Source organism: Panthera pardus, unplaced genomic scaffold (genome assembly GCF_024362965.1).
Source record: "Panthera pardus isolate Hobbes unplaced genomic scaffold, ASM2436296v1 HiC_scaffold_26, whole genome shotgun sequence".
In the NCBI taxonomy this organism is placed as follows: domain Eukaryota; kingdom Metazoa; phylum Chordata; class Mammalia; order Carnivora; family Felidae; genus Panthera; species Panthera pardus.
The window spans coordinates 5,245,977-5,273,534 of record NW_026526832.1 but is presented as its reverse complement, the minus strand read 5'-3'; the positions used below and the strand labels follow the sequence as shown (position 1 = coordinate 5,273,534).

The 27,558-nt window shown below is 44.6% G+C and overlaps 2 protein-coding genes across 3 annotated transcripts in view; one reads left to right on the top strand and one right to left on the bottom strand.

Annotated features, from left to right (window-relative positions):
- Window positions 1–8,682, top strand: part of LOC109264864 (two pore calcium channel protein 1-like) — a 43,870-nt gene extending 35,188 nt beyond the window's left edge. For both annotated transcript variants that reach the window (XM_053890954.1, XM_053890953.1), the window contains 6 exons: window positions 87–156; window positions 2,130–2,341; window positions 2,492–2,590; window positions 4,132–4,245; window positions 4,480–4,604; window positions 5,811–8,682. In XM_053890954.1, the coding sequence (XP_053746929.1) occupies window positions 87–156; window positions 2,130–2,341; window positions 2,492–2,590; window positions 4,132–4,245; window positions 4,480–4,604; window positions 5,811–5,956 (766 nt within the window). In that variant the 3' untranslated portion in view covers window positions 5,957–8,682. The remainder of the gene's footprint in view (window positions 1–86; window positions 157–2,129; window positions 2,342–2,491; window positions 2,591–4,131; window positions 4,246–4,479; window positions 4,605–5,810) is intronic.
- A 4,721-nt stretch (window positions 8,683–13,403) lies between these two features.
- Window positions 13,404–27,558, bottom strand: part of BUB1 (BUB1 mitotic checkpoint serine/threonine kinase) — a 46,620-nt gene continuing 32,465 nt past the window's right edge. The window contains exons 18-25 of the mRNA XM_053890961.1: window positions 27,297–27,535; window positions 25,997–26,140; window positions 17,291–17,406; window positions 16,810–16,971; window positions 16,487–16,644; window positions 16,220–16,394; window positions 15,552–15,658; window positions 13,404–13,716 (exon numbers count right to left, since the gene is read on the bottom strand). Coding sequence (XP_053746936.1) covers window positions 13,521–13,716; window positions 15,552–15,658; window positions 16,220–16,394; window positions 16,487–16,644; window positions 16,810–16,971; window positions 17,291–17,406; window positions 25,997–26,140; window positions 27,297–27,535 — 1,297 coding nt within the window. The 3' untranslated portion in view covers window positions 13,404–13,520. The remainder of the gene's footprint in view (window positions 13,717–15,551; window positions 15,659–16,219; window positions 16,395–16,486; window positions 16,645–16,809; window positions 16,972–17,290; window positions 17,407–25,996; window positions 26,141–27,296; window positions 27,536–27,558) is intronic.

Sequence of the window (27,558 nt, the reverse complement as noted above, 5' to 3'; positions counted from 1 at the left end):
GGGAAGGGATATTGAACCAAACCCGCCAGCCTGGCGTCAGTTTTACCCTGCGGCTTCCCTTGGGCCGCCTCTCGGTTTTATCCTAGGTTCCGGGTCATCGTGACGACCTTAATTAACATTGGGCCCACGATACTGACGTTCGGGGGACTCGTCTTGGTAAGTGGCTTGTCCTTGGTGCCGATCCACGTGAAGTAAGCGGTAAGATGCTCATTCTTGGCAACTGTCCGTAAGCCTTATTTTAAGTGAGGAAAAGAAAGGGCGATTAAGCAAACGAGACCCACTGGTTTCTAGTACTCCTTTTTTTAGAATTATCCGGTGCCTGCAGACCCTGGGCATGTGCCAGTTAAGGTACACCGGCGACTGGGATAGACACCAGAACTTCCGCGGCTTAACACAGTCACAGTTTCTTTCTCGCCCACGGTCTAGGCGGGTCCTCCTGGCTGGCAGGTGCTTCCCAGGGATGTAGGTTCCTTCCGGCTCATGGCTGTGTTCCCCACCCCCCCCCCCCCCGCCCCCGTCCCCGCCCCAGGCCTCAGATCCTTCTTCGTCCTGCTTGTGGCCTCAGATCCCACTGCAGGGAGGCCAGGGGGCTGGTGTCTCCCGCTCAGGGGAGACCTCGAAGGAGGGAGCTCGGATACCGGTGGACACTCTTCTTTTTTGTTTCTGTTATCACAGTGAGAAATCCTATTAGTACAGAAGAATGAAAGGTGGACTTCCAGTCATTTCCAGCCCCCACCTGCCTCTTTCCCAGATACGACCGCTATTCAGTGTTTCTTGTTACCCTTCCTAAATATCTCTGTGTCTGCAACAAGCATACCACGGACATGCATGTCTGTGTCTAGTTTATTGTTCGGTCAAATGGAACGATCCACAAAAGTGTGCACACCTTTCTTCCACCTCCTAACCTTGTCCCACGTCCTGGAGTTCACGTGTGTCCGTGTAGGCTCTGTGAGGGTTAAGGGTCCCACCGGAGAGGAGACTCGGGAGCACATCTGACCAGCCCCTCTACTGACAGACCTCTGAGGTTGGTCTCCCCTTGTGGCCATCACAACTGACGTGGTGAGGGCCATTCTTGTACCCGCCCCTTAGTGTGCTTCTGTACGCGGATCCGCTAGGTCAAGAGGGAAATGTGTTCAAACTTGGCACGGCTTGGTGCTCCCTGTGTACCCCAAACGACAGCGCGTGACAGCCTGTTTCTCCGCGCCCTTCGCACCCTAACCAGGGGTTCATTAAGCACTGCCCTGTTTTCCAGTCTGACAGGGGAGAAGATGGCACCGTGTTGCTTTGACATGCGTGTCTTTCGCATTTCATGAGGCTGAGCGCCTTCTCCGTGTTCTTTTGGACAGTTTTGCTTATCTTCCCGTGAGCAGCGTGTTCGTATCTTTGGTCCATTCTTCTGTTAGTTCTTAAATATGATTTGCAGGAGTGTTTTGCCGATTAAGGAAATTGGCTATTGGTAAGTTGTTTATAGTGTAATTACTTTTCCTTCTCTGTCACTTGTGTTTAGAGTTTTTCTTTCTTACATAAAAGCTTTTTGGGTTTTTTTTTTTGTAGATTTTTTATGTTTTGTTATTTGTCTATTTTGGGGGCTGTATAAAAATTGACATTAATTATATAGCCATATTTGTTAGTCTTTTATTTTACTGTATCTCGTTTTTATGTCATGCTTAGTGGGGCCTTTCCCTACGCACTTCTTTTCCCCCAGTTCCTTCATGGTTTGTTTTTTACATTTGACCCTTTCGACCCTTTGGAATTTATTTTGGTATAAAAAACAGGGTGAAGCCACAACGTTACTATTTTTTTTTTCCTGGGGGACCAACCATTATTTATTGAGCATTTAACCCATTAACTTGCTAGAAGCTTTGGTTCTGATGCATAAGCCCATGGGAGAGGTCACGGCGTGGTCCAGCTGGCCGTGTGTCCTCTGTCCCTCCACGGACAGCTCAGGCTTCTCCAGCAGAGTAGCCGATCAGTCCACCCTGACACTGCCTGGGACTCGGCTGGGGAGGGCAGCCCTTTCTGCTGGGCGCACGGACTAGCGAAGTCCCCAGCCGGCCTCTCCAGCACGCCCCTGGCCCCGTGATTCTGCAGCTCGGTGCGCCCCCTGGTGACCAGTGCTGCCGTCCTAGGTGGTCTACTACGTGTTCGCTATCATCGGGATGGAAGCATTCCATGGCAAAGTCCGGTTCTCTGACCCGAATTTCACCAGTCCTGATGCTCTGGTGTGTGGGAACCCAGCCTTGAAAGATTCAGCATTTGCCCGAGACAGGTACTGCAAGAACAACTTCAACGACCTGGCCTCCTCGTTCATCGTGCTGATGGAGCTCACGGTGGTTAACCAGTGGCACAATATCCTTTCTGAGACGGCCCGGCTGCCTCACCGGGGCTTCTTGGGGTGGGGCAGGGGGGTGGCGCCGAAAGTGACTTCCAGGAGCATCGGGGGCGGGGGGGGGGGGCACCTGCCGAGTTCCCTGCAGGTTGACGTCCTTAGCCTCCCACTCCTCGCGGGCGGCTTTGCCCTCGTGACTCACCAGGCGGCAAAGCTGTACTTCATCGGCTTCCACATCGTGGTCGTCATTCTCATCGTTAAGTGAGTCTGCTCTCGCCACGCCGGCCGATTCCACATCTCCTCCCTGAGCACGTGTAACCAACCGCTTTACCTCCCTTCTCCCGTGTTCCGTCCACCTGCTGTACGTTGTGGGTCGGCACTGGAAGGGACACAAGTCTTACTTGTGTCCACATTTGTGCCCTTGTTGCCTGCCAGTGCGGTGCACCTCTGTGCATAACACGCATCTCATAGTCTCAGAGGTTGTTGGGGTCAGAAGGACTCTGGGGTCCTGGCCGGTCTCCCTCCCCTCCCCCGCCCAGACCGAATCCCTTTAGAGCATCCCTGTGAATGCCGGTCCCCTAGATCACGGGAATGCTCTTCCAGAGAGGTTTCCCGACTGCCATACCCCTCGCACGGCGGTGCGCCTGCAGCCCCTGGGGTGACCTCCCGGCACCACACCGTCCTTGTCACATCAGCCCTGCTTTGGCCAGCCACCACTTTACTGACTTTGGCTCGGGAACGACTCAAGAATCCTGGCCGAGGAGGGGAGGGGAAGAAACCCCGTGGGTGGCTCCGATCAGGCCTGCTCGTCCTTACACAGCCTGAATGGAACACGTAGTGGGAACAAGAGAGAAACACCTCCCTGGGTGGCTCTTACAGAGGTTGCTGGAGCGCTGGGACCCGTCAGGGCCAACGATGTGGGAGGCTGTAGGGACGTTCCTGGTCCTCTCCTCTCAAAAGTGTGTGGGCGCCGTGGGCGCCCTGGGCTCCATTATCATCCCTGTTAAGGCAGAAGAGGTGAAGGGTCTGAGATTCCTCCCTGCCTGCATGCCAGCAGGTCAATCCGCACGTATATACCATGCGTACACACAGGTAGAAGGTACGGCACCTTGGGTCAGAGACAAAGACGCTATATTACTCATGGCGAAAGCAGCGGCAGAGCAATATCCCGTGTCCGTTCCCCGAACCTTCGTCCACAATGAGCAGCGTGGTGAGCACCGCCTGGGGTGGGAATGCAGGAAGGAGCTCCAGAATGAGGAAACTGATCTTACATAGGGCGGCTGGGGACCTGCCCGTCCTCCCCTCTGGACAGGGAGAAAGGGACTTTAGTTTTACCTGGAGTGGAAGCAGGCCCCCAGGGAGGGCAAGGTGAGTCTTTGCTGCCCTGGGCTGTCTCTGTAGGGGAGGCGTTGTTGAGCTTTACATCCTGGAATGTCTCCGGGGACAAGCATTCCTGAGTCGGCTCTCCGTGCCTTTGCTCAGACAGCCCAGACTGTGCAGAAACTTGAGATATTCATAGAGAATTGTCTACCAACAAATACTTGGCCTAAGCTTCCCCTAGAAACAAACCCATTTTCTTTTTTAATATTCACTGTTTAAAGAGGTTATAAAAGAAGATTTTCCAAGTGAATGAAAGTTGTGCCCAACCCTCGAGAGATACTGTTTGTCATTCCTCCCTTCTGTGTTGTATTTTCTTTGCAACAATAGGCTGCCTTTTTATTTAGGCTCACACACTCTTTGGGTCCAGGCTTCCCTGTCACCTGGACCTCGGCTAACGCCCTCTACCTCTTCCTCTTTCCCAGTATTTTCATAGCATTCATCTTGGAGGCATTTTTTGTGGCATATTCCTTAGAGAAAAGTGAAGTAGAAACTGCTATCGAGAAGAAGATTCAAGAGCTCGGAGTGGGAATCCAAGAGTGAGTAGTGTGTTCCCCTTCGTGTAGCTCACAGGCCTTTAGAAGCGGACTGGCCACGTTTAATCTCTAAGTGTCTCGTGGCACCCAGCCTGGTCCTGTGGGTCAGTTCTCCGTGACCTTCACTGTCCGGAGCCCTGGATGTGGCTGGACAGTAACACGGGGCCTCGGCTGGGAGGACACATGCGGGACTCAGCTGAGGGACCTGACCCTGTTCATGTCTCTTCCTCCTTGAAGAGAAGAAATGCAGGACGGGATGCTCGTTGATAACGTGGATGCTAAGGACAGTGGCTTTAGTGGGGATGATGGAGACAACAAAAGGAAGGACCTGAAAAGCTTGTACTTCAGAATTGCATCCAAAAGTAAGTTTTAAGGGTGCCTAGGAGGCTCAGTTGGTTAAGCATCTGACTCTTGATTTTGGCTCAGGTCATGATCTCACAGTTTGTGAGTTCGAGCTCCACGTCGGGCTCCACACTGCTATCGCAGATCCTCTCTCTCTGCCCGTCCCCTGCTTGTGCTCTCTTTCTCTCTTTCTCAAAATAAGTAAACTTGTTTTAAAAAAGTAGGTTTTAACCCAATGCAAAACTTCCTCCGATCCACGCTCCTCACTGCAGCCAGAGAGATGTTTTCCGAACGCAAATCTGACCTTCGGTGTCTTAAGGATAAAGACAAGGGCAAGGGGCGCCTGGGTGGCTCATTCTGCTGGGCGTCCAACTTTGGCTCAGGTCATGATCTCACGGTTCATGGGTTCGAGCCCCGCGATGGGCTTTGTGCTGACAGCTCAGAGCCTGGAGCCTGCTTCAGATTCTGTGTCTCCCTCTCTCTCTGCCCCTCCTCTGCTTGCCTTTTCTCAAACATTAAAAAAATTAAAACCAAAAAGACAAGGTCCCTTGTCGTGGCCGCTGCAGCCCATATGTATGCCTGGTCTCTCCTTCTCTTTCTCAGCCTTTCTTCCTTCCCTCTGTGACTCGCCATGCTGGCTGCCTGTCATTGACCTTTGAGTGACTGTTTGGTCACCGTCTGTCTTCCTTGTAGACTCAAAGCTTCCCGTCGGGTGCAGGGCCATGTCTTCTTGCCCTCCGCTGTATTCCCAGGGCCTCACGATGTGCCCGGGACATGGGGGCCCTCAACACCTATCTCTTTAGCCATTTTATTCTCAGCGAATTAGCGGTTGGCTGAATAACCCACAGCAACCTGCGTGTCAGTTTGGTCTCTGGCCGAGGCGCGACCTCCGAGTGAGCAGCTCAGCATGGCCTGCGGGAGCAGTGGCGTGAGCAGGGCGCCCTTACCAGGTGTCACCCTCCCCCATCCTCCAGGGAGCACCTTCTCCTCGGGCTCTAGAGCTCTGGGTGGCTGAGGAGCGCAGTGGGGTCCGCACCAGCAGAGATGAGTGGTTCTTTCCTGACTTTTTTATCCTTTCTTCCAAAGAGCGTTTGGCTAGCCATGCTTAGAGCGTCGTCTTCGACTCGGGGACCATCCTTCCGGAAAGCCCAGCTCTGCCCGGGCTGAGTTTTCCCCTCCCGGCCCCAACACGTGCCAGTTCCGTGTGCCTTTCTCCCTCCTCCTAGAGTATAGGACCGTGGACGCCTTGCTGCAGCAGATGTTTGAGTCTGAAATTGCCCCAGAGGAGGAAGGCCCTTCCTTGGATGAGATTCTGAACTTTTCACCCGGTGACCTGTATCCCAAGAATCCCAATTTCGAAAACAGTGCGTGATCCTGGACCTTTAAGGGTGCGCACGTGGAAACCAAGCTAGGCGGCCATCCCTTCTGGCTTATTCTATCTAGAGGTGATTTTCCCAGCCCAGGTCGCTCTGTGCTGTGACCAGCCTGCGCATCGGCCCCTCCTGCCCTGAGCCACCAGCTGAGAGGTGTGGAAAGGCTGCTTCCGAGTGCCCCGCCTGGGGTTGTTCTGAGGTCTGATCAGGGCAGTAAGGAGGGGGAAATCTTGGAAGAGATTTTGAGGGGCACTGATCATACACATGGACCTACACGTGTGACGTCCCTTCAGTGGGTGTGTAAAAGCTTTTCATTTATTTTTATGTGATATTTTGCGATTCTATTAAATCACATGCTACAGTGTTACGTGAATGAATTTTGAATACTTACATATGGTAAAGGAATATATCTAATACAGTAGCTTTTAGATGTGGTGTTTATTCAAAATGAAGGAAAACATGAATGCGAAAATAAAATTCTGTGACAGTGGCTTCTTTTTCCAGGGAAGGCTCTCAAAGCTTCTTAATGTTTATTTATTTTTAAGAGACAGAGACAGAACGTGAGGGGGGGAAGAGGCAGAGAGAGAGAGGGAAACGCAGAAACTGAAGCAGGCTCTAGGCTCCGAGCTGTCAGCACAGAGCCCGACGCGGGGCTTGAACCTGTGAACCTGAGCCGAAGTCGCACGCTTCATCGACTGAGCCACCCAGGCGCCCCCCTCAAAGCTTCTTTAATTACATTACAATGATAGCTAGCTTTTAAGTAAATCAGTCTCCGAGGTCACTTTCTCCAGCTGGAAGTCCCCCAGTGCGGTGATGTGCTCCTTCCGGGAAATTAAAAGGGATTTATCTTATTTATTAACCGAATTTCTAACTGTGGTAAAATACCCATCACATAAAAGTTACCATCCTAACCAAGTCGAAGCGTATATAGTTCGATAGTTTTAAGCATATTGACGCTGTTGTGCAACGGGTCTCCAGAACTTTTTGTCTTCCCAAATGGAACCGCAACCGGTCAACGGCAACCCCCTCTTTCCGCGCCCCCCCTCCCCGCCCCGCCCCTGGAAACCACCATTCTGCCTTCCGTCTCCAGGACTCTGACCGTTGTGCCTCACAAGTGCATTTGAGCGAGCGCAATCCTTTGTGAGTTGTCAGGGTATGACTCATTCTTCTGTACCTTGTCACGGGCCCCACTATAAAGGGGCCCATGACCTGAGGTGCAGTGAGACCTGAGTCATGTGTCACGTCGGGGTGACATCTGACGCTGGCTGGGGAGGGATTTCTTTTCCTTGGTTCTGAGGGTGACCTCCGGTGTAGGAGCAGGGCCAAGGTTTCGGGCACCCACTCTGGGGCCAGGTCGCCCGGTGTCATACCCCGGCTCCCCACCGAGCGTGCTACTTCATCTCTCTGTGCCCCATTTGCTCACGTGCACTTGGGGTAAATGGTACCTCCGTCCCAGGAGTGTAGGAGTGAAGGAGGATGAGGACGAGTGGCACCCTGACCCAGCCGCTTCAGCGTTTGCTCTTACAGATTGCTGTTCCTGGTTTAAAGCCACGCCTGGGGTCCGGCGTTGGTGCTTAAGAATTTTCTTACCATGACGCTCCCCAGGAGGTGGGGCATTGCTGACCCCTCTGAGGGGATTCATGGAGCCCTGCCATCCTCCGGATTGCTCCTATTTCTTTGTATATCTAACATTTATTGTGATGTCAAGTGTGACACTAAATGTATCGAGTGACAACTTAATTTCTTTAACTTGAAAACATGCTGGGCGTTTTTCGATTACAAACTATGCAGTCATTGTAAAAAAAAAAAAAAAAACCCAAAAAACAACTCAATGCCGAAATACAGTAAAAAAGACAAAAGTTGCTCTTTCTTCTTCCTTCTCCTGACACCCACCTCCCCTTCATTCTTGCACTGACCATCGGACACCCCCCTTCCCAGTGGTGGTGCTGAGTTTGTTGTGTATCCTTCTGGAAACAGATCTACCCATTTACAGTCATGTGTATCATGCATATGAATGTAGGGTATATGGCTGACCCTTGAGCAACATGAGGGGGTAGGGTTGCAAGTCTGCATAAACTTTTGACTCCCCGCGCCACCCCCCCCCCCCCAGGACCAAACTTTGCTAATAGCCTACTGTTGACCAGAAAAGCCTTACCAATAACGTAAACAGTTGATTAACACACAATTCACATGCTATGTGTATTATATACTATATTCTTACAATAAAGTAAGCTAGAGAAAAGAAAATGTTAAGGAAGTCATAAGGAAGGGGTGCCTGGCTGACTCAGTGGGTGGAGCACGAGACTCTTGATCTCCGGGTCGTGAGTTCGAGGCCCACATTGGGTGTAGAGGTTAAGTAAATAAATTAAAAACAAAAGAAAGTCATACGTAAAATACATTTACAGTACCATACTGTAATTATAAAAAAAAAACCTGCTTATGTGTGTACCTGCATAGTTCAAACTCATGTTATTCAAGGGCCAAAGGTAATTGCATTTCTTATTCTAAGAGGGATGTCATGACGTCTTTCCTACGTATTATTCAAGAATCTTTTTTTACTTACCAGTGTTTTTTATTGAGATACGTGTGTGTTTGTATATACGCACACACAAAACGCTATCAAGTGTTCTGTACCATCAGCGTTTCGTGATTCATTGAAAGCTTTACTTATTCATAGACCTATACATTGTTCCACGTGTTCAACATTAAACGGTAACAGAGTAAACCTTGTCACGTAATTTTCTTCATGTGTGACTCCCTTGGGTAGGAGAGACTGGATCCCGGTACTATGGACGTGCAGCAGCCCCCATGGCCACTAGGGGGCCCCCACGGCCCCCCGCCTCCGTGAACAGTCTCAGAGCAAGGGGAACAGGAAGGAGTTGTGGCTGTGATTGGCATCTTTCTCCAGGTCTGTCTTCTGCCTTTCAGTGAACTTGTCACCCCCACGTTTTGGCACACGGTCTCCCAGCTGGACACTTCATTCCTGTCTCCCCGGCAGGGGGATGGGACGACATGACTGATCAGACCTGCGGGCCGTGAGCCCAACTGGGGCCTGCACCTCACAGGTCTTGCCCTGGGGAGCGGTCTCTGTGTCTTCTCCACCACTGAGAATGGCAGCAATTCGAACATCCTGGAAGCCTTCTGTGGAGGATGGCAGGGTCAGTGCCAGCATGGGATCGCTTACCCCCAGACTGTAACAGGAGCTTGAAATCACTTGTGTTTCCTCTAAACTGTGTGTGTGGGTTACAGCACCTTGGCCTGCCTGTAGCCTACCCAGCCCAGAAATGGGTTTGTCTGAAACATTCTGGAATGGAGCCGACAGACAGGTGGACTGACTTGAGGGATCAGGGAAATGGACGACCAAGGACGCTGACCTCCTGGGATGAATGGCAGAAAAAGGTGTGAGTGATAGCTTTGCAGGTGAACTTACACTGGGCCAAATGCCCGGCTCTTCAGGGGCTCTTACTTCTGATAGGCAGGAGTTATGCTTGTAGTTCCTTCACGTCTTAGGAAAAGTAAATTTTAGAATCATTGCGTTAGACCACAGATAAAATCCAGAGGGAAAGGGCACTCACTGGTAACAGTAATCTCCGAACATCCTACGTGAGCAGATTTTTTCTTAGAATGTGGAGCGTGGGGCCAAGAATGAGTAGGAAATGCCTGGACCCAAGATAGATATTAAATTGGAATCTATGCCGAGTCTAGCCAAAGTTTGAGCACTTGGGATTACTTGCACCCCTGCTCAGCTTCTCAGGAGACAGATATTGAATAAGACCCAGCCCCGTCCTCAGGGAAACTTCGGTCTCATTAGCGGAGTGAGCCCGAAGTTTCCTCCCTCCCAGAGCTGACTTCGGATGCCTCATCCATTTCAGTTGCCCTTTAGATGCACAGCTTGTTTCCTTGTGCAGGTAAACAGTGCATGTGTGCGTGTGTGTGTGCACGTGTGCAATCCAGACAACCGATTTATAATTAAATGAAGATGGTTGCTATTGTTTGTACTAGGTAATGGACAAAACAAAACAAAACGAAAACTATTTGGCTGAAGTGCTTAAAGTAGCTTACTTTGCTCAGATCGAGCCTTTCTCCCTGGAGACAAGGCCGTTGCTAGGAAATCAGACTGTGAAGTTTATTTAAGTAAAGCCCTTGGCATAGATCAGACACCAGATGGGCGACGGCAGTGCTGAGACGACACTGCGGTCAGGTCAAGGTTGTTGGTGCGAATAGCATGGACGATATTTGGAGTGTGAGAGAAGCTGACAACCCAGTAACAGCAAATGGGTGGATGGGAACAAAGGACAAGTCAGTAGGGGCTGGACGCCAGCGTGCCTGGGTGGCTCAGTTGGTTGAGCGTCCACTTTGGCTCAGGTCATGATCTCGTGGTTCACGAGTTCCAGCCCAGCATCGAGCTCTAGGCTGACAGCTCCAAGCCTGGAGCCTGCTTTGGATTCTGTGTCTCCCTCTCTCTCTGCCCCTCCTGCTCACACTCTTGTCAATCTCTCTCTCAAAAACAAACATTAAAAAAAGTTTTCTTTAATAGGGGTTGGACACCAAGTGTCCTCCCTGCCCAAGACTGAAGGCACCCACAGTGGCCTTTTCCAGATGGACACATTTTGCTCTTAGTAAACAGCACCCTTATCTTTTCTTGTCTTGTTTTCCTTTGAAAACAGCCACTTTTGAAAGAAAAAAAAAAAAACCCCACAATCTTGGTTTATCAGTGCTCGGTTATTTTGACACTTTCAGAATAAATGTAATGTTAGTTTGTTTGAGGAGGTCTGTCCCTTTTCAGCTTCCTTCCAGATTGAGTGTGTAATCAGTCATGTAGATTACATTTTTTATTTTCAAAATAAAGCATATTTTGGGATCCCATTCTATTAATTTATCCTGCAGACACATTTGTACATGCACTCAATTTTTTTGTAGCAATAAAACGGTGAAACCAATGGTCTGTAAATAGAGGACTGGTTAAATCAATAAATTCACACAGAGGAATGGCAGAGAGCTGGACCAGTACAGATGGGAAGATGGGCCAGAAAAAAGTGTTCTAATACATTGTGCGAGAAGAGATGGATGGGTACTTCTTCAACGCGACTAAAAACAGCTACCACAGGGCAGCATCGTGAGCTCACTGGATAAACCTGAGAAGAGCTCCCGCTAAAGCAGGAGGCCGGGCTGCCCAGCGCCACCACTGTTTAGCCCTTTCCTAGTGGTCCTAGGCCAGCGAGAGAAAAATCACCAGCGAAAAATTGGGAAAGACATAAACATGATTTTCATAAGGGGCGCCTGGGGTGGCTGAGTTGGTTAAACGTCCGACTTCGGCTCAGGTCGTGATCTTATGTTTCGTGGGTTCAAGCCCCACGTTGGGCTGTCTGCTGACAGTTCAGAGTCTGGAGCCTGCTTCTAATTCTGTTTCCCTCTCTCTCTGCCCTTCCCGCACTCACGCACTGTCTCTCTCTCTCTCTCTAATATAAATAAACGTTAAAAAATTAAAAAAACCCATGATTTTCGTAGTGATGACTAGTTACTGGGAAACTTCAAAAGAACCATCTGAAAAGCTTTTTGCAGAAACCAATAGGGTTCAGATGCTCAAACTACCACCTAGAAAAAAATAGGAAACTAGATCTGATTTAAGCAGTCAAAAGTCTTAAGTATTTATTTTAAATATTTTTAAATGTTTATTTATTTATATTGTGAGAGAGCGTGAGCAGGGGAGGGGCAGGAGAGAGAAAGGAGAGACAGAATTCCAAGCAGGCTCCATGCCGTCAGTGCAGAGCCTGACGTGGGGCTCGACTCACTAACCGTGAGATCAGGGCCTGAGCCGAAACCGGGAGTGGGATGCTTAACTGACTGAGCCACCCAGGCGTCCCTAGTCTTAAGTATTTAAATGAGTACTAGTATCAAAAAATGACAGCACTTTTTTTTGTATTTCTCAACTGAAAATGGCATTTTGAGACACAAAAGCCAAAAAAGGCCATTTGAAACTTTATAAATCAGAGTATAAAACAAAAATTTCTTAGATTCGTGGAAACAGGGGCGCCTGGGTGGTGGCTCAGTCGGATGAGCGTCCGACTTCAGTTCAGGTCACGATCTCGCGGTTTGTGAGTTCGAGCCCTGCGTAGGGCTCTGTGCTGACAGCTCGGAGCCTGGAGCCTGCTTCGGATTCTGTGTCTCCCTCTCTCTCTGCCCCATCCCCACTCATGCTCTGTCTCTCTCTGTCTTAAAGATAAATAAAACATTAAAAAAAAAAAAATCTTAAAAAAAAAAAATTCGTGGAAACAGAAATCTTGAGTTCCGAGACAGATGACAAACTGGGACAAATATTTGTACCTCACATAAAGGGGCTCCTTCAGGTTCACCTGAAAAAGATCAAAATGGAAAGGGGACAAAGACTAGAGAGTTCACAGAAGAAGAACACACATAGCGCTTGAATATATTTGGCCTAATTTCAGAAGAGAATACAAATGGACAGAGTAAGGAGATACCATTTTTTCCACGTCAGAGCAGCGGATGTGGAGAGCCTGATCTGTGCTTGTAGCGCAGGCGGAGGGGAACAGATGTTCATTCGTGCTGGCGCAGCCTGTATGGGGGCCATTTGGAGATCCTGATACAAAAGTTTAAATGCATTCACCTCTGACCCAGCGATTTCGTTTCTAGGAATTTACAGATACATCATATAACAAAAATATTATACAGTCCTTAACAAAAATGAGACCATCCTCTATGTAGTAAATATTCTATATATTAAATTAAAAAAAACCCTAATTATGCTAGTTAAATATGAAAAGTGTACAGAAATAGGCTTAGAATCATTTTGGGAAAGATTTAAAAGTGGGTCATGGCTGCTTCTGGAATGGGGTACCTGCTGGGTGGGAGTAAGGGAGGAGGCGGTTCACTGTGCTCCTGAATTGGGAGTTGCCTCAACTTTCTTTACATCATAATGCTAAGGAAAGAAGGAGGAAGGCCTGGAGGAAGGCTGTTCAGTTCAGTTTATAGGACCCTTCCAGCTTTAAATGTCAAAAAATGCTAAGTTGCCTGTTATACAGCTTATGAGACTATTTTCAAGATGGGGGATACTCTTTTGAATGGTACTTTCCAAAAAAAAAAAAAGAGGAAGAAGCTTAAGATTTATAACCGTAATATTTCCCATGGACAGCACTGAAGAACAGGTACAATAAAGAACGGTCAAATTCTATCCATAAAAATTTGAAGTCCTTTGAATATCATTTGAAAAATTTTTGTTTATTTTATACAAATATAAACCCTCAACTTAGTAAAAAGCTGTCTTGCTTTTTGGCTTTTTGGCTAAAGTGAACAGGTTGGTATTAAAAGTGACTTCAGGGAATGTGCACATCAACTTATTTTCACGAAGGCTTGCATTTCAAGTGCCACCCGCCCCATCAGCCTGCTATACTTTGTTGAAATATTTGTAATGACTAGGTCACATGGACATATGTTGTAGACTTTATTTTTAAGAAATATTGACATAAACAACAGGTGTGGAAAACATCAAGGGTCAAAGTGAGTACGTGAGCATTTACAAAGTGATTTTTAGGGAATGTCCGTATTTTATTTTCGAGAACGCTTATATTCTAAGAGCAGTACGATCAGCCTGTTACGTAGGGTCTTAATCTTGTTTGTATAGTGTTGTTGAAATGTTTTCCTCAGCTTTTGCCTTAACAAATCCAAAGATGGAAGATGATGACAATCTGGAATATTCAACATGATGTGAAAAAATTCACTCCACATATCCACATGAGGAAGCCTGGAGAGACAACGCATGGATACAAGACAAAATGTAGTGTGCAACACGTGGGGCCACCTTACTCCTGCCTCTGGCTTCTACATGCTCGGACGGCTGAATAGAACTTCATCTAAACACATTATAATGCACCAAGAATTGGAATCTATTATAGGTAAGAGAAACTGAAGATCTAATTAAGTGTACACACCTTACTCAAAAAAAATGACTTAAGTAGCTTAGAAATAATAGCTCTTCAGTGAAGAACTGTCCGTCGGTCGGTCTATCTATCTATCTATCTATCTATCTATCTATGAAAATCGATCTGCTTTCGGCTAGCATTATATACCATACTCCCAGAATCTGCCAATCTGGCTGAATGGTTCTGATGGGCCTAACTGCGTATGTGGCGGGACCAGGTAGGCAGGCTGGACTAACCAGAATAGAGTTCAGATTCAGAGTTCCAACTACTGTGATCATTAAAATTAACTGTGAAAATCCCACAGCATGGAGATAAGGCACTGGGGCAAAAGCAGAATACAACGAGATTTGAGTTTCAGACAGAATATTCAGCCCATTACTATCAGGCCTGCTGAGGGTTAAGATTTTTCTCTACACTGGCGGTCAGAGACAGAAGCCTTCTGAATAACCCTCTGGTCCTTTGATTATGAGCAAGAGAAGGAATAGAGTATTTACTAAATTTGATGACTCATTATGCAGAATAAACCATAGCTATAAGTTTTCCTTCAGGGCCTGGATCTAATCTTATTTATAAACTGGCACCCCATTTTGTAAAATTACCGCCAACTGCTTTCGTATTTTTGGTCGGGCTGTGTGGGTGTGGGTGGGAGGGCTGGGGGAGTCCCAGCTTAAATTTCTTCAAGATAAACATGTGAAACTCCATTAGACTTTTTGCACGCTAAAAGCAAGTGTCCTTTCCTGCATATGTTTTTATACCTCAAAAAAAGTTAAGAGAAGCTTAACTGATATAGTGAATCTGCATGTACCAAATCCTTGAACATTATTATAGCTTATTCACGTGACACTATTAAGAGAGCCTTCCATGTTCCCAGAAAGAGCTCTAGTCTAGTCATCAATTTTCACTATGATTTTATAGATGAGAAGACAGTCTTACAAAAACTACAGTCACACAGAGATAGGAACTAAAAGCCTATCCTGTGACAGACAGCTGCCTCATCATATGACTTCATAATTTACAGAGCACTTTCACGTACATGATTTCCTTTGCTTCTTATGAGAAACATCGTAGGAGGGGCGCCTGGACGGCTCAGTTGGTTAAGCGTCCGACTTGGGCTCAGGTCATGATCTTGCAGTTTGTGTGTTCGAACTCAGAGCCTGGAGCCTGCTCTTGATTCTGTGTCTCCCCCTCTCTCTCTCTGCCCTTTCCCTGCTTACACTCTGTCTCTCTCCCTCTCAAAAATAAGCAAACATTAAAAAAAGTTAAAAAAAAAAAAAAAGCCAACATCTTAGGAAAGTACGCTCGGCATTATTCTCATTTACAAACGCGAGAAAACCAGCAAAAGCTTGAGGCTCTGTGACACCAGGTGGTCTCTCTAAAGGGTAAAGAGGAACATCTGAGGGCGTACAGGATGCTGACTGTGTGGCCGGGAGCTTTCACTGGAGAACATTGGCTGCCCCACACCGTCTGGGATCCGGGAACAGCAGCAGCGGGGCTTTGTACCCTGCTCACTGTGCCCCGCGTCCAGGACTGTGCTGCCTCACCGCCCCTCCCAAGGCAGGGCTTTTCCACGCAGCGGCAGAGATCTGTTCTCCACCAGATGGAACCCAACATTCCACCATGCGTGGTCTTTCACTGTGGCACCAACGCGAATACTCACCTCCTAAAAAGACCTTCGGGCTTCCAAACTCCTCCTTCGTTTTTCACTTTCATGTAAGTGCCAAAAAGCATGCAGTACACTGTTGCGGCCACTCCAAAGTAATCAAGCTACAAAGGAAACGTAAGGCACGTGTGACTAAAATAGTCACGCACACAAGAGTACATGAAGAGGTCTAACTTACGTAGCAAGTAGATAACCACAGGCTTTTATTTTTAAGTAATTTTGGAAGAAATAAATAAATAGCTTATTCAACCCCCCACCGAAATGCCCTGCTGAGTGATGCCTGTGTGGGCTTTGCTGGAGGCTTCCCGGCCACCGCCTCTTGAGGCAGCCCCTGGGAAAGCTGTTCTCCCTGAGCCACTGTGTGCTTCTCAGGTCCTCCGTTCTGTCTAGGGGCAAACGCAGTGCTCCAGCCTGTCTTCCACACGGGCAGCCTGGAGTCCTCCCACCTCCCTCCCCCGCGGCTCTGGTGGCTGGTCTCCACCTGCCCTCCGAAGCCTCTCGCCATGGAATATGTGTGCAACTGAAAACACTTGAGCATGGTCTTAACTCCCAGCACAGGAGAGGATGGGAGCGGCTCAAACTAACTAGATCCCCAAGTTCATTTGTAAAATATAGTAAGTATGATAAAGGAATCAATTCTCAACTCTCTCACTTCAGTTCTGTACCTGGTAGTTCCATGGTTTGTTGCTGAGCATCTCAATGCACTGAAAACCAGACGTTTCACACCTTGCTGTAAATGTAGTTCCTTTCGGAAAAAGTTTCATATCTATACTCTGCCCCAGGTCAATCAATGCCAAGCCAGCAGATATATCATCATCGTCACCATCCTGTTCCAAAAATCTATATTAAAGACAAACAAGGGCCAGGCGGCATGAGCACAAATAATGGAAGGCTGCTGGGAAACAGAACTGCATTGAAAGTGCAACACTTGCCTGTTTCCAAGTATGAAATTGTCTGGCTTAATGTCTCCATGAATAATTTCACAGCTGTGCACTTGTTCGATCATGTAGAGCATTCTGAGCGCAAAAGAGAGGACTAGAGCTTGAGGCATCACCTTTTCAGGGGTATTTTTATAGAGATTGATTGCATTCTAGAAACAACAGAGAGTGGAATCCTGAATCGGTTGCACAGGATTAATGAGATTAATGAAACAATCCCACCTGCCACTCCGACAGAAGCTCCAACCGCAAAAGGTACGAGCAGGGCACAGGCCAAAAACGTACTTCCAAATCACGTTCACATCAAATTCACTCACCAGCAACGTGCCATAGCTGTAGAGATCGCCTACCAACACACTGCCATTCTGGAATAAGTGGGCGGAATAGAATTTGATGAACATGTGTCGTGTGTTTGGCTTTAGTCGCTCCATCAGCTGGGTCCCAATGTAGAATTCCCAGGGGTTGGCAGGCTTCTGGACCTGCAAGTCAGGTATGTGACATTCACATCCAGTCTCACATTCTGGAAAATGACAGCCAGAAAGCAACGTGTACCCCAACAAACGATGTGCGGTAGAAGGTGATGACAAGCTACGGACTGTTGCCGAAGCATGGGGTCTGCTGTGAGGTCATTTGTGGCAAGGCCATCCCGAATCCTTGCTGGACAGTTTATGTTTCTTAATTGTGGACTACGGACCCAAATGAAGTCACTGTTGTCTCGAGAGAGAAAAAAGGGGGCTGACGAACTCAAGTTCTAAAATTCATTTGTACACTACACAAAAAACTGCTCAGATTATTTACCTTTAAAACGAACTTCTGTTTATTTTTGGCATCGTTCATATCTCCATGGGTAACTTCATAGACTTGGGCAAAGGCCCCTTCTCCAAGAAGGTGATCGACGTAGACCAGCAAAGAACCTTAGAAGACAGACGTGTCAAAGTGGGAAAAAAAGGTTCAAAACATCATTTTTGGTAAATTGTGTATTTGTAGAATTTTCTTGGCGCTTGTTTGCCTTCATACATAAAAATGGATATAGCTCCCTCAGGAAATGTTTTCCTTGCATTAAACAAAAGTTAAACACCTGCCACAAAACAGCCTCCCTTTTTACATGGCATGTGGGGGGACCAAAGGCAGCACTGCTGGGCGCCGGGCCTGCCACTTTACGGCAGGAGCGGGCAGACATCCTCTCTTTGCCAATATTCTCAGGTTTAAAGGGGTGATACCTGCACTGTGTCCTTGGCAAGACTGCTGATCTTGTAAAGTGCTGAACAAAGCTCTACGAACACCTTTGAAAAACGCCAAGTGTTTTACACTGGGACACAAAGCGCAAAGTACAACTGTACCAATATTTCTCATAGAATACTTAACATTTTTTTATTAAAGTAAAATTTTATTTTAGATAGTTTTCAATTTACAGAAAAGCTGCAAAGATAGTACAGTTTGTTTGCTCTGCATCCAGTTTCCTCTATTGTTAACTTTCTTTTCTTTTCTGTATTTTTTTTTAACATTTATTTATTACTGAGAGACAGAGCATGAGCAGGGGAGGGGCAGAGAGAGGAGGAGACACAGAATCCAAAGCAGGCTCCAGGCTCTGAGCTGTTAGCACAGAGCCCGACGTGGGGCTTGAACTCACAAACCACGAGATCATGACCTGAGCCGAAGTTAGAGACTTAACTGACTGAGCCACCCAGGCGACCCTATTGTTAACTTTCTTTTTTTTTTTTTTGAAAATTTTTTTAAACATTTATTTATTTTTGAGAGACAAAGTATGAGTGAGGGAGGGGCAGACAGAGAGGGAGAAACAGAATCCGAAGCAGGCTCCAGGCTCCGAGCTGTCAGCACTGAGCCCAACGCGGGGCTCGAACTCACGAACTGTGAGATCACAACCTGAGCCGAAGTCGGACGCTTAACTGACTGAGCCACTCAGGCTCAGTTATTGTTAACTTTCAATAAGGATGGTACATTTGTTACAAATACAGAACCCACACTGGTATGTTACTAAGCCCAAGCCTATCTGGATTTCACTAGTTTTTCCTTAATGTTCCAGGACAAATACATCAAATCTCCTCAGCCTCTGACAGGCTGTGACAGCTTCCAACTTTTGGTTTTAGATGACCATGACACTTCCAAGGAGTACTGGTCAGGTGAATTGTAGAATGTCCCTCAAATTGGATCGGTCTTGCTATTTTTCTAACACTGGGGTTACTACTGGTTTGAGGAGAGACTACCAAGGTAAAGTTGCAATAGATTTTCAAAGTAATTTAAAAAAATCCACATGTTCAAAATCAAATATACAAGAGCAGACTTACAGTTTCTAATGTGGCACTTTCAGGAACTTGGAAGTCATCACTCCACTCCCCACAATAAAAAAAGAAAAAGCTACACAAACCGAAAATCGACAACTCATGTTAGAGCCATTAAAGACCTGAGGTCACAGGGCACACTGCTGCCCCCACTGGTGGATACAGAGAATAACAGCTTGCCAGAGCATAAGCCCAGGAGCAGAAAGCACCCCTGGAGCCAGTAGCTGGGGGATTACAGCACAACTAACATCTCAGACCTTATTTAAGAACAAGTCTCAGGGCGCCTGGGTGGCTCAGTCGGTTCAGGGTCCAACTTCGGCTCAGGTCATGATCTAATAATTTGTGAGCTCAAGCCCTCAGTGCTAACAGCACTGAACCTGGAGCCCACTTCAAGTTCTGTGTCTCCCTCTCTCTCTGCCCCTCCCCTGCTCACATTCTGTCTGTCTCTCTCTCTGTCTCTCAAAAACAAACAAACAAACAAACAAACAAAACATTAAAAAAAAAAAAAAAAAGAACAAGCCTCAGGGGAAACCCAAAGCCAACAGGGGAGACAGAAATAAGGACACAAATGGGAACTTTAGTCTCTATGGTGGCAACAAACAGTAAAGGCAGCCTCATCTCAAGACAGAGAAGCATAAATCTTACACCAAAGGCCTATTTTATCTCAGTACTTTTACCCAGTACATCAGGTCTGGCTGCTAACAAAAATTACAAGCATACTAAGAGACAAAAACACAGCTTGAAGACACAGGGCAAGTATCAGAGCCAGACAAACATACAGCAAAGATTTTGCAATGATAAGACCAGGAACTTTGTTTAAAAATTATGATTAATATGCTAAGTTGTAATGAAAAAAAAGAGATAATATGCAAGAACAGATGGGAAATACAAGCAAATGGAAACTCTGAGAAGGAATCAAAAGGAAGTAAGTGCTAGAAATAAAAAAAAAAAAATACCCCACTTATAACAGAAATGAAGACTGTTTTTGATGGGCTCATCAATAGGCTGTACATGGCTGGGAAAAGAATCAGTCAGCTTGCAGGTATGTCGACAGAAACTTCCAAACGTGATTTGCAAAGAAAAATAAAATTAAAAGATAGAAAAGAATGTTCAAGAATTGTGGGACAATTACAATAGGTGTAACAGATGTGTAATGGGAATATTGGCAGGCAGAAGAAAAAGAGGAAGAGACAAAATATTTAGAGTTATAATGGCTGAGAAATTCCCAAAATTAATGACAGACACTAAATTAGGGATCTAGGAATCTCAGAGAATACAAGGCAGGAAAAATACCAAAAAGTCTACACCTAGACAAGTTGTATTCAAACTGCAGAAAATCAGATAAGGAGGAAACAGTGAAAGAAGCCAGAGGGACAAAACCATCTACCTACAGAACAGCAAGGATGAGAATTACATGGACTTCTCCTTGGAGAGCACACAAGCAAGAAGAGAGTGGAGTGAGTGTTGAAAGAAAAACCCCCAAATCAAAAATTCTGTATCCAGCGACATTATCCCTTCAAAAGTGAAGAAATAAAGACTTGCTTACACAATGATTAAAGGAATGTGTCACCAGCAAACCTGCCTTGCAAGCAATGTTAAAAGAAGTTTCTCAGACAGAAGGAAGAGGAAATACGTCAGAAACTCAGATCAGAAGAGTGTAGGAAAAGGAGTAAATGAAGATAAAAGAAAATCTTTTATTTTTCTTATTCTTAGTGGGTCTAGCAGGGAGCGCTTCAAAATAATAATTGCTACAATGTGTGCAATAAGTACAGCTTAGGACAAATGAAATGAGTGACACTACTGTTCTAAGGGACAGGAGGGAAGAACTGGTAACATTCTGTTATAAAGTACCTGGCACTACCTGTGAACTGGTATAATGTTCATTGAAGGTGGACTTGGGTTAGTTTTAAACGTATAGTGCAAACTCTAGGGCAACCACTAAAAATGAAGTATAACTGATATGCTAACCGAGAAAACAAAATCACATAAATACCCAAATAAAACCAGAGAAGGCAGAAAGAAGAAGACAAAAAAGGAAACAAAGAACAAGGGCAGTGAATAGAAAATAGCAACAAGCATAGTAGATATTAATCCAGCTCTACCAACAATCTGTCTAAAGATCAATAGACTAAAAATATACCAATGAAAACAGAAACTGTGACAGGCGATAAGAATACAAGACCCAGTTATATGTTGTCTATGAGAAAAACACCTTAAATATAAAGACACAGATGGGTTAAAAGTAAAGGGATGGAGGAAGATATGCCATGTTAATTAATAAACAGAAGGCTGGGGCGGCTATTCCAATTTCATACAGAGCAGACTTCAGGGTAAGAAAAGTGATCAGGCATTAAAAGGGGCATTAGATAATGATAAAGGATCAATTTTCCGAGACGTCATAACTCCTTAATCTGTATGTGTCTGACACAGAGTCTCAAAATAGTGAGGCAAAAATTGATAGGACTGCAGGGACAACAGATGAATTCACTATTCTAGTTGGAGATTTCTACACCTGTCTTTCAGTAATCGACAGATCCAACAGGCAGAAAATCAGTCAGGGCATGACTGACTCGAACAGCAGTACCAATCAACTGGATCTAATTCACATTTATGGAAAACTTCATCTGACAACAGCACACTATACATTCTTTCCAAGCTCACGTGGAACGCTCTCCAAGACAGACCATTCTGGGCCGTAAAACACACCTTTACCAAATTAAAACAACAACAACAACAAAGAAATCATACAAAGTAGGTGCTCCAACCACAGTGGAATTAAACTAGTAACCAATAAAGAAAGATAGCTGGAAAGCCCCAAAACGCTTGGCGATTAGACAACACATAATTCAAAGAAGAAATTTAAAAATATTTTGAATTAAAAGAAAATGGAAACACAAGTCATTAAAATTGTGGGATGCAGCAAAAGCAGTGCTTAGAGGGCAATTTATAGGATTAAATGTGTACGTTAAAAAAGAAAGATCTAAAATCAATAACTTTAGTTTCCATCGTAGGAAACTAGAAAAGAACAAATTAAATCCAAAGCAAGCAGAAGAAAAAAGTAATTATAGCAGGTATCAGTGAAACTGAAAACAGAACATCAACAGAGAATATCAATGAAACAAAAAACTGATTCTTTGAAAAGATCAATAAAACCCATAAGCCCCTACCAGGTTACCTAAGGAAAAAAAGGGGGAAGGACATAAAATACTAATATCAGAAATGAAAGAGGGGACATCACTAAAGATCCCATGAATTAAAAATGTTAATGAAGGAATACTATGAACAACTCTGTGCCCACAAATTTGATCACCTCGATGAAATTTCTTCTTTCACACAGGAAGAAACAGACAAAAAACTGAATTCATACTTAACAGCTTTCCTAAACAGAAAGCACCAGGGCCAGATGGGTCCACTGGCGAATTCTTTTAAAAAAAAAAATTTCTTTTTTTAACCTTTATTTATTTTTGAGACAGAGAGAGACAGAGCATGAATGGGGGAGGGGCAGAGAGAGAGGGAGACACAGAATCGGAAGCAGGCTCCAGGCTCTGAGCCATCAGCCCAGAGCCCGACGCGGGGCTCGAACTCAAGGACCGGGGCTCAAACTCACTGGACCGCGAGATCGTGACCTGAGCTGAAGTCGGGCGCTTAACCGACTGAGCCACCCAGGCGCCCCCAAATTTTTTTTTTTTAACGTTTATTTATTTTTGGGACAGAGAGAGACAGAGCATGAACGGGGGAGGGGCAGAAAGAGAGGGAGACACAGAATCGGAAACAGGCTCCAGGCTCTCAGCCATCAGCCCAGAGCCCGACGCAGGGCTTGAACTCACGGACCGCGAGATCGTGACCTGAGCTGAAGTCGGACGCTTAACCGACTGAGCCACCCAGGCGCCCCTCCACTGGTGAATTCTACCAAACATATAAGGAAAAAATTATAGCAATTCTCTAGTCTCTTTCAGAGGATAGAATACTTCCTAATCCCTTCTATGAGGCCAGCATTACCCTAATACCAGAAACAGACAGTTACAACACAAGAAAATTACAGAACAGTATCTCTTATGAACATAGATATAAAAGTCCTCAACCAAATATTAGCAAATGAAATCCAAAAAAAAGTATAAAAAGAATTATTTACCATGACCAAGTATAATTTAATCCAGGTATACAAGGCTGGTTCGATATTCAAAAATCAATGAATAAATCTATCATACCAACAGACTAAAAAGAAAAATCACATGATCCTATCATAAAAACAGGAAAAGTGTTTGATAAAATCCAACAACACCCATTCATGATTAACAGTTCTCTGCAAAGTAGGAATAGTGGGAAACTTCCTCAACTTAATAAAGAACATCTACCAAAAAACCTACTGCTAACATCATACTTAATGGTAGAAACAGATAAATGTTTTCCCACCAAGATCAGGAACAAGACAAGAATTTCTCCTCTTATCACTCCTGCTCAACATTATACTGGAAGTCTTAGCTGATGCAATCAAACAAGAAAAGGAAATAAAAGGTGTATGGATGGGGAAGGAATAAAACAGTTCTCGTACACAGATGACAGCATTGTCTAGCCAGAAAATCCCAAAGAATCAACAAAAAAAATCTCCTGTAACTAACACATGATTATAACAAGGTTTGCAGGATACAAGGTTAACATATAAGTCAATTGCTTTCCTATGTGCTAGAAATTAGTAAGTGGAATCTACAACAAAAAAAACCCATAATACTTAAGCATCTTCTAAAACGAAGTAACTTAGGTATTAATCTAACAAAATATGTACAAGATCTATATAAGGAAAACCATAAAACTTTGATTCAAAAAAAAAAAAAAAAAAAAAAAAGAAGATCCAAATAAACAGAGATAGTCCACATACATGGATAGGATTGTCAAGATGTCATTTCTTCCCAACTTGATCTAGAGATTCAAGGCCATACCAATCAAAATCCCTGCAAGTTATTTTGTGGCTACTGACATACTGATTCTGAAGCTTATGTGGAAAGGGAAAAGGCCCAGACAGTGAACACGAAGAATAGTTTGGAGGACTGACACAACATCAAGACTTCCTATAAAAGCTACAGTAATCAGAGCAGTGTGGTCTGGACAAACAGATCATGGAATAGAAGAGAGAGCCCAGAAACACAGCCGAATATACTCTACTGATCACTGACAGAGCAAAGACAATTCAATTAAGAAAAGATAGCCTTTTCAATAAATGGTGATGAAAAACTGGACATCAACATGCAAAAGTGAATCTAGACATAGAACTTATACCTTTCATAAAAGTTTACTCAAAATGAATCATACACATAAATGTAAAACATAACACTATAACATTACTAGAAGGTAACACAGGGGAATAGGTAGGCGACTTGGGGTTTGTTGATGACCTCTTAGACACATACCAAAAGCATGATCCATGAAAGAAATCTATTGATAAACTTGACAAAATTTAAAAACTTCTGCTCTGCCCAAGACAGTTAATAGAATGAAAACACAAGCCAGAGACTGAGAGAATATCTTTGCAAAACACTTATCTGATAACGGTTATCCAAAATACACAACTCTTAAAACTCAATTAAGAAAATGGGGGAAAAGACTCAGTAAGAAAATGAACTGATTTTTAAAAAATGGGCAAAAGATCTGAACATACACATCACCAAAGAAGATATACAGATGGCAAATAAGCATATGAAAAAATGTGCAACATCATTATATAATTAGGGAATCGCAAATGAAAAATAATGAAATGCCTTTCAATACACATCTATTAGAATGGCCAAAACCCAAGTTACTGACACCACCAAATGATGGTGAGGATACGGAGCAACAGAACTCTCATTCATTGCTGGAGGGAATACAAAATAGTACGAACTCCATTTGAAGGCAGTTTGGCAGTTTCTTACAGAAGTAAACATACTCTTACCACCTGTTCTAGCAATCACAACTCATTGGTATTTACCCAAATGAACTGAAAACTTATGTCCACACAAAAAGTGCCTATGAGTGTTTACAGTGGTTTGTTCATAATTGCCAACACTTGGAAGCAACCAAGATGTCCTTCAGTAGGTGAATAGATAAATAAATTATGGCACATTCACACAATGGAGGATTACTCAGTGATTGTAGAGAAAGAACTGTTAAGTCATGAGAAGACCAAGGGACCTTAAATGCATACTGCTACGTGAAAGAAGCCAATCTGAAAAGCTTGCATACAGTATGATTACAACTCTATGACATTCTGGAAAAGGCAAAACTATGAAGACAGTAGTTAAAAGATTAGTGTTTGCCAGGGTTTCAGGTGGAGGGAAGAGATGATGAATACATGGAGCACAGGGTATTCTGGGGGCAGTGAAACTATTCTTTATGATACCATAATGATGGATACACATCATTACGCATTTGTCAAAGCCCATAGATTGTACAACACAAAGAATGAACCCTAATGTAAACTATGGACTTTAGTTAATAATAATCTATTAATACTGGCTCATCAACCTTAACAAATATACCACACTAATACAAGATGTTAACAGGGAAACCTGTGTGTGTGTGTGTGTGTGTGTGTGTGTGTGTGTGTGTGTGTGAAGTATATTGTGAGAAGTCTTGCTCCCACTGTTGTCCACATCCACTCTATTAACCATTTGTTAGTTTTGAGTATGTTTCAAGGGTTCTCTGGAAATAGTACCAAATATGAATATATTATCTTCCCCCTTCTTAAGGAATGAAAGGCAGCATATAATACAGGTTGGCCCTTCCACTTAACAGCCTGTTTTGGACATCATACCTATCAGTACAGAGCAAGCCATATTTTCCTATAGAGGTCCCATAATTTACTTTAGCAGTCACATAGACACCTGTGTTGTTTCCAATCTGCTGTTTTTACACTCATACATGTCATTCTGAACGTATGCAAGCATATCTGTGGAAATTCTTAAAAGTGAATGTCTAAAAGTATATGCATTTTTTACTTTGATAGATATTGCCAAATTGCCCTCTGTAAGTTATAGTCCCAACAGCAATCAGACTCCTACAGTTCTGGCTTAACAAAATGCTCTCAGCTTTATCCTGTAGATAAAACTACTCGAAGTGGGGGTGGGAGTGTAGGGGTGGTGCCAGAAGGGAAATCACACATGCACGGGTTACCATCAACTTCCCAGACAAAAACAAGAGTTTAAAAGTTTGTTACCCACATAGTCCTTACCCAGTTGAAACTCAGTCTTGGGCTTGATGGCTGGAAGTTTACATTGCCATTCATAAGTATTTGGATAGGATCTCACTGGCTTAGAAAGCCCAGATAAAAGTTTGAGAATCAATTTATCATCCCATGGATTCTCAACAGTCAAATCTTAGAAGGAATGGGAACAAAAAAAGAAAATGAATTCAGTACCCAAGAATTTCCCCAAAGAAACCATAGATAAAACAAATGGAGACATTCATTAAATAAGCTTTCAAAAGCTTCATCATTAAAAGAGCACTGATTTAAATAATAACCGTTCTCAAATATCAAAAGAGCTAGTTCTGCATAGTTCATTATTTGTTATTTTAGATCTACAAAGTCAGATCAGTATGTAGATGTGACAAAGGAAATGAACACCAAGGGCACCTGCTCCACTTGCCCAGAACTGCTAGATTCTGCCTTTAACATAATTATGTCTTAAAGGCAGACCTGGATCTTAGTTACTCCTAACACGCTCAGATATATATTCTTTAACTTGCTTTCCCACTCGGATCTACAAAACACAATGCCTTTCGATACTTATATTATCTATGAGCAATTTCCATGGATGAGATGTACTTTGGGTTCACAAAAGAGAAATAATTTCTAAAGGGAAGAATAAAGTTTCTGTCCAATTTATGCTATAAAAATGCTTTTAGTGGTAGTTTCAAAGACTAATCCAGCATGATTACCATGTACTTAGTGCTAAGCCTATGTAGGACACTGTTCTGAGTACTTTATGCTCAGTAATTCACTTGGTCCTTACAAGATTCTGAAGTAGAACCATCACATCCACTTTACAGAAAAGGAAAGAGGGCCAGAGAATTGAAACGATCTTGGCCAAGATCATGTGACTGCCTAAGAGGAGAAGCTAGGACTAGAACCTAGTCAGTCTTCAGAGTCTGTGCTCTTAGCCACTGTGCAAGACTATCCAAGACTGTTTCTGAATAACCAGGGGAAAGGAGTTAAGCACTGAGCCTGTTTACATTTCTGTAAAATAGGGATACCAGTCTTAAATTCCTGGCACAGAGTAGACCCTCCAATTCTAACTCCCTCTTCCAACAGTATTTGTTTTCATACTTTCTAAAATTAAAACAGATTCAGTTGCCCTTCAAGTATGCTACCATTGTAGCACACTCCGACACGGTATGCAAGTTTTGTCTGAACTTGTGGTCTACTCAATGACATTCAAGTCCCTGTTCTATGAGCTTCTTTCATGGAACAGCTTTCACCAGGCTATTGTCCTTATTCAGGGACACAAGTAGGACTGAATGTGTGTTCATACTTGCAACATCAACATTCCCAAGTGAATTAGTCTGCATCCATTCTGCCTGGCGCCCAGCACTGGCATCTGATGCATCTTCTGCAACGGCGAGGTCAGTGTCTGTGAGTTTACAAGCCTCAAGGCTCTGCTGTACCTCACTGGTTAGCACACCGTCTGCAGGAGGCTGGCTCACACGGAGCACGGATGCTGAAGATACATCTGTAGGGAACGCTGGTTCTGGGCTTTTCTCTTGAATGGGACTGAATGTGTTAAAGGGATAGAC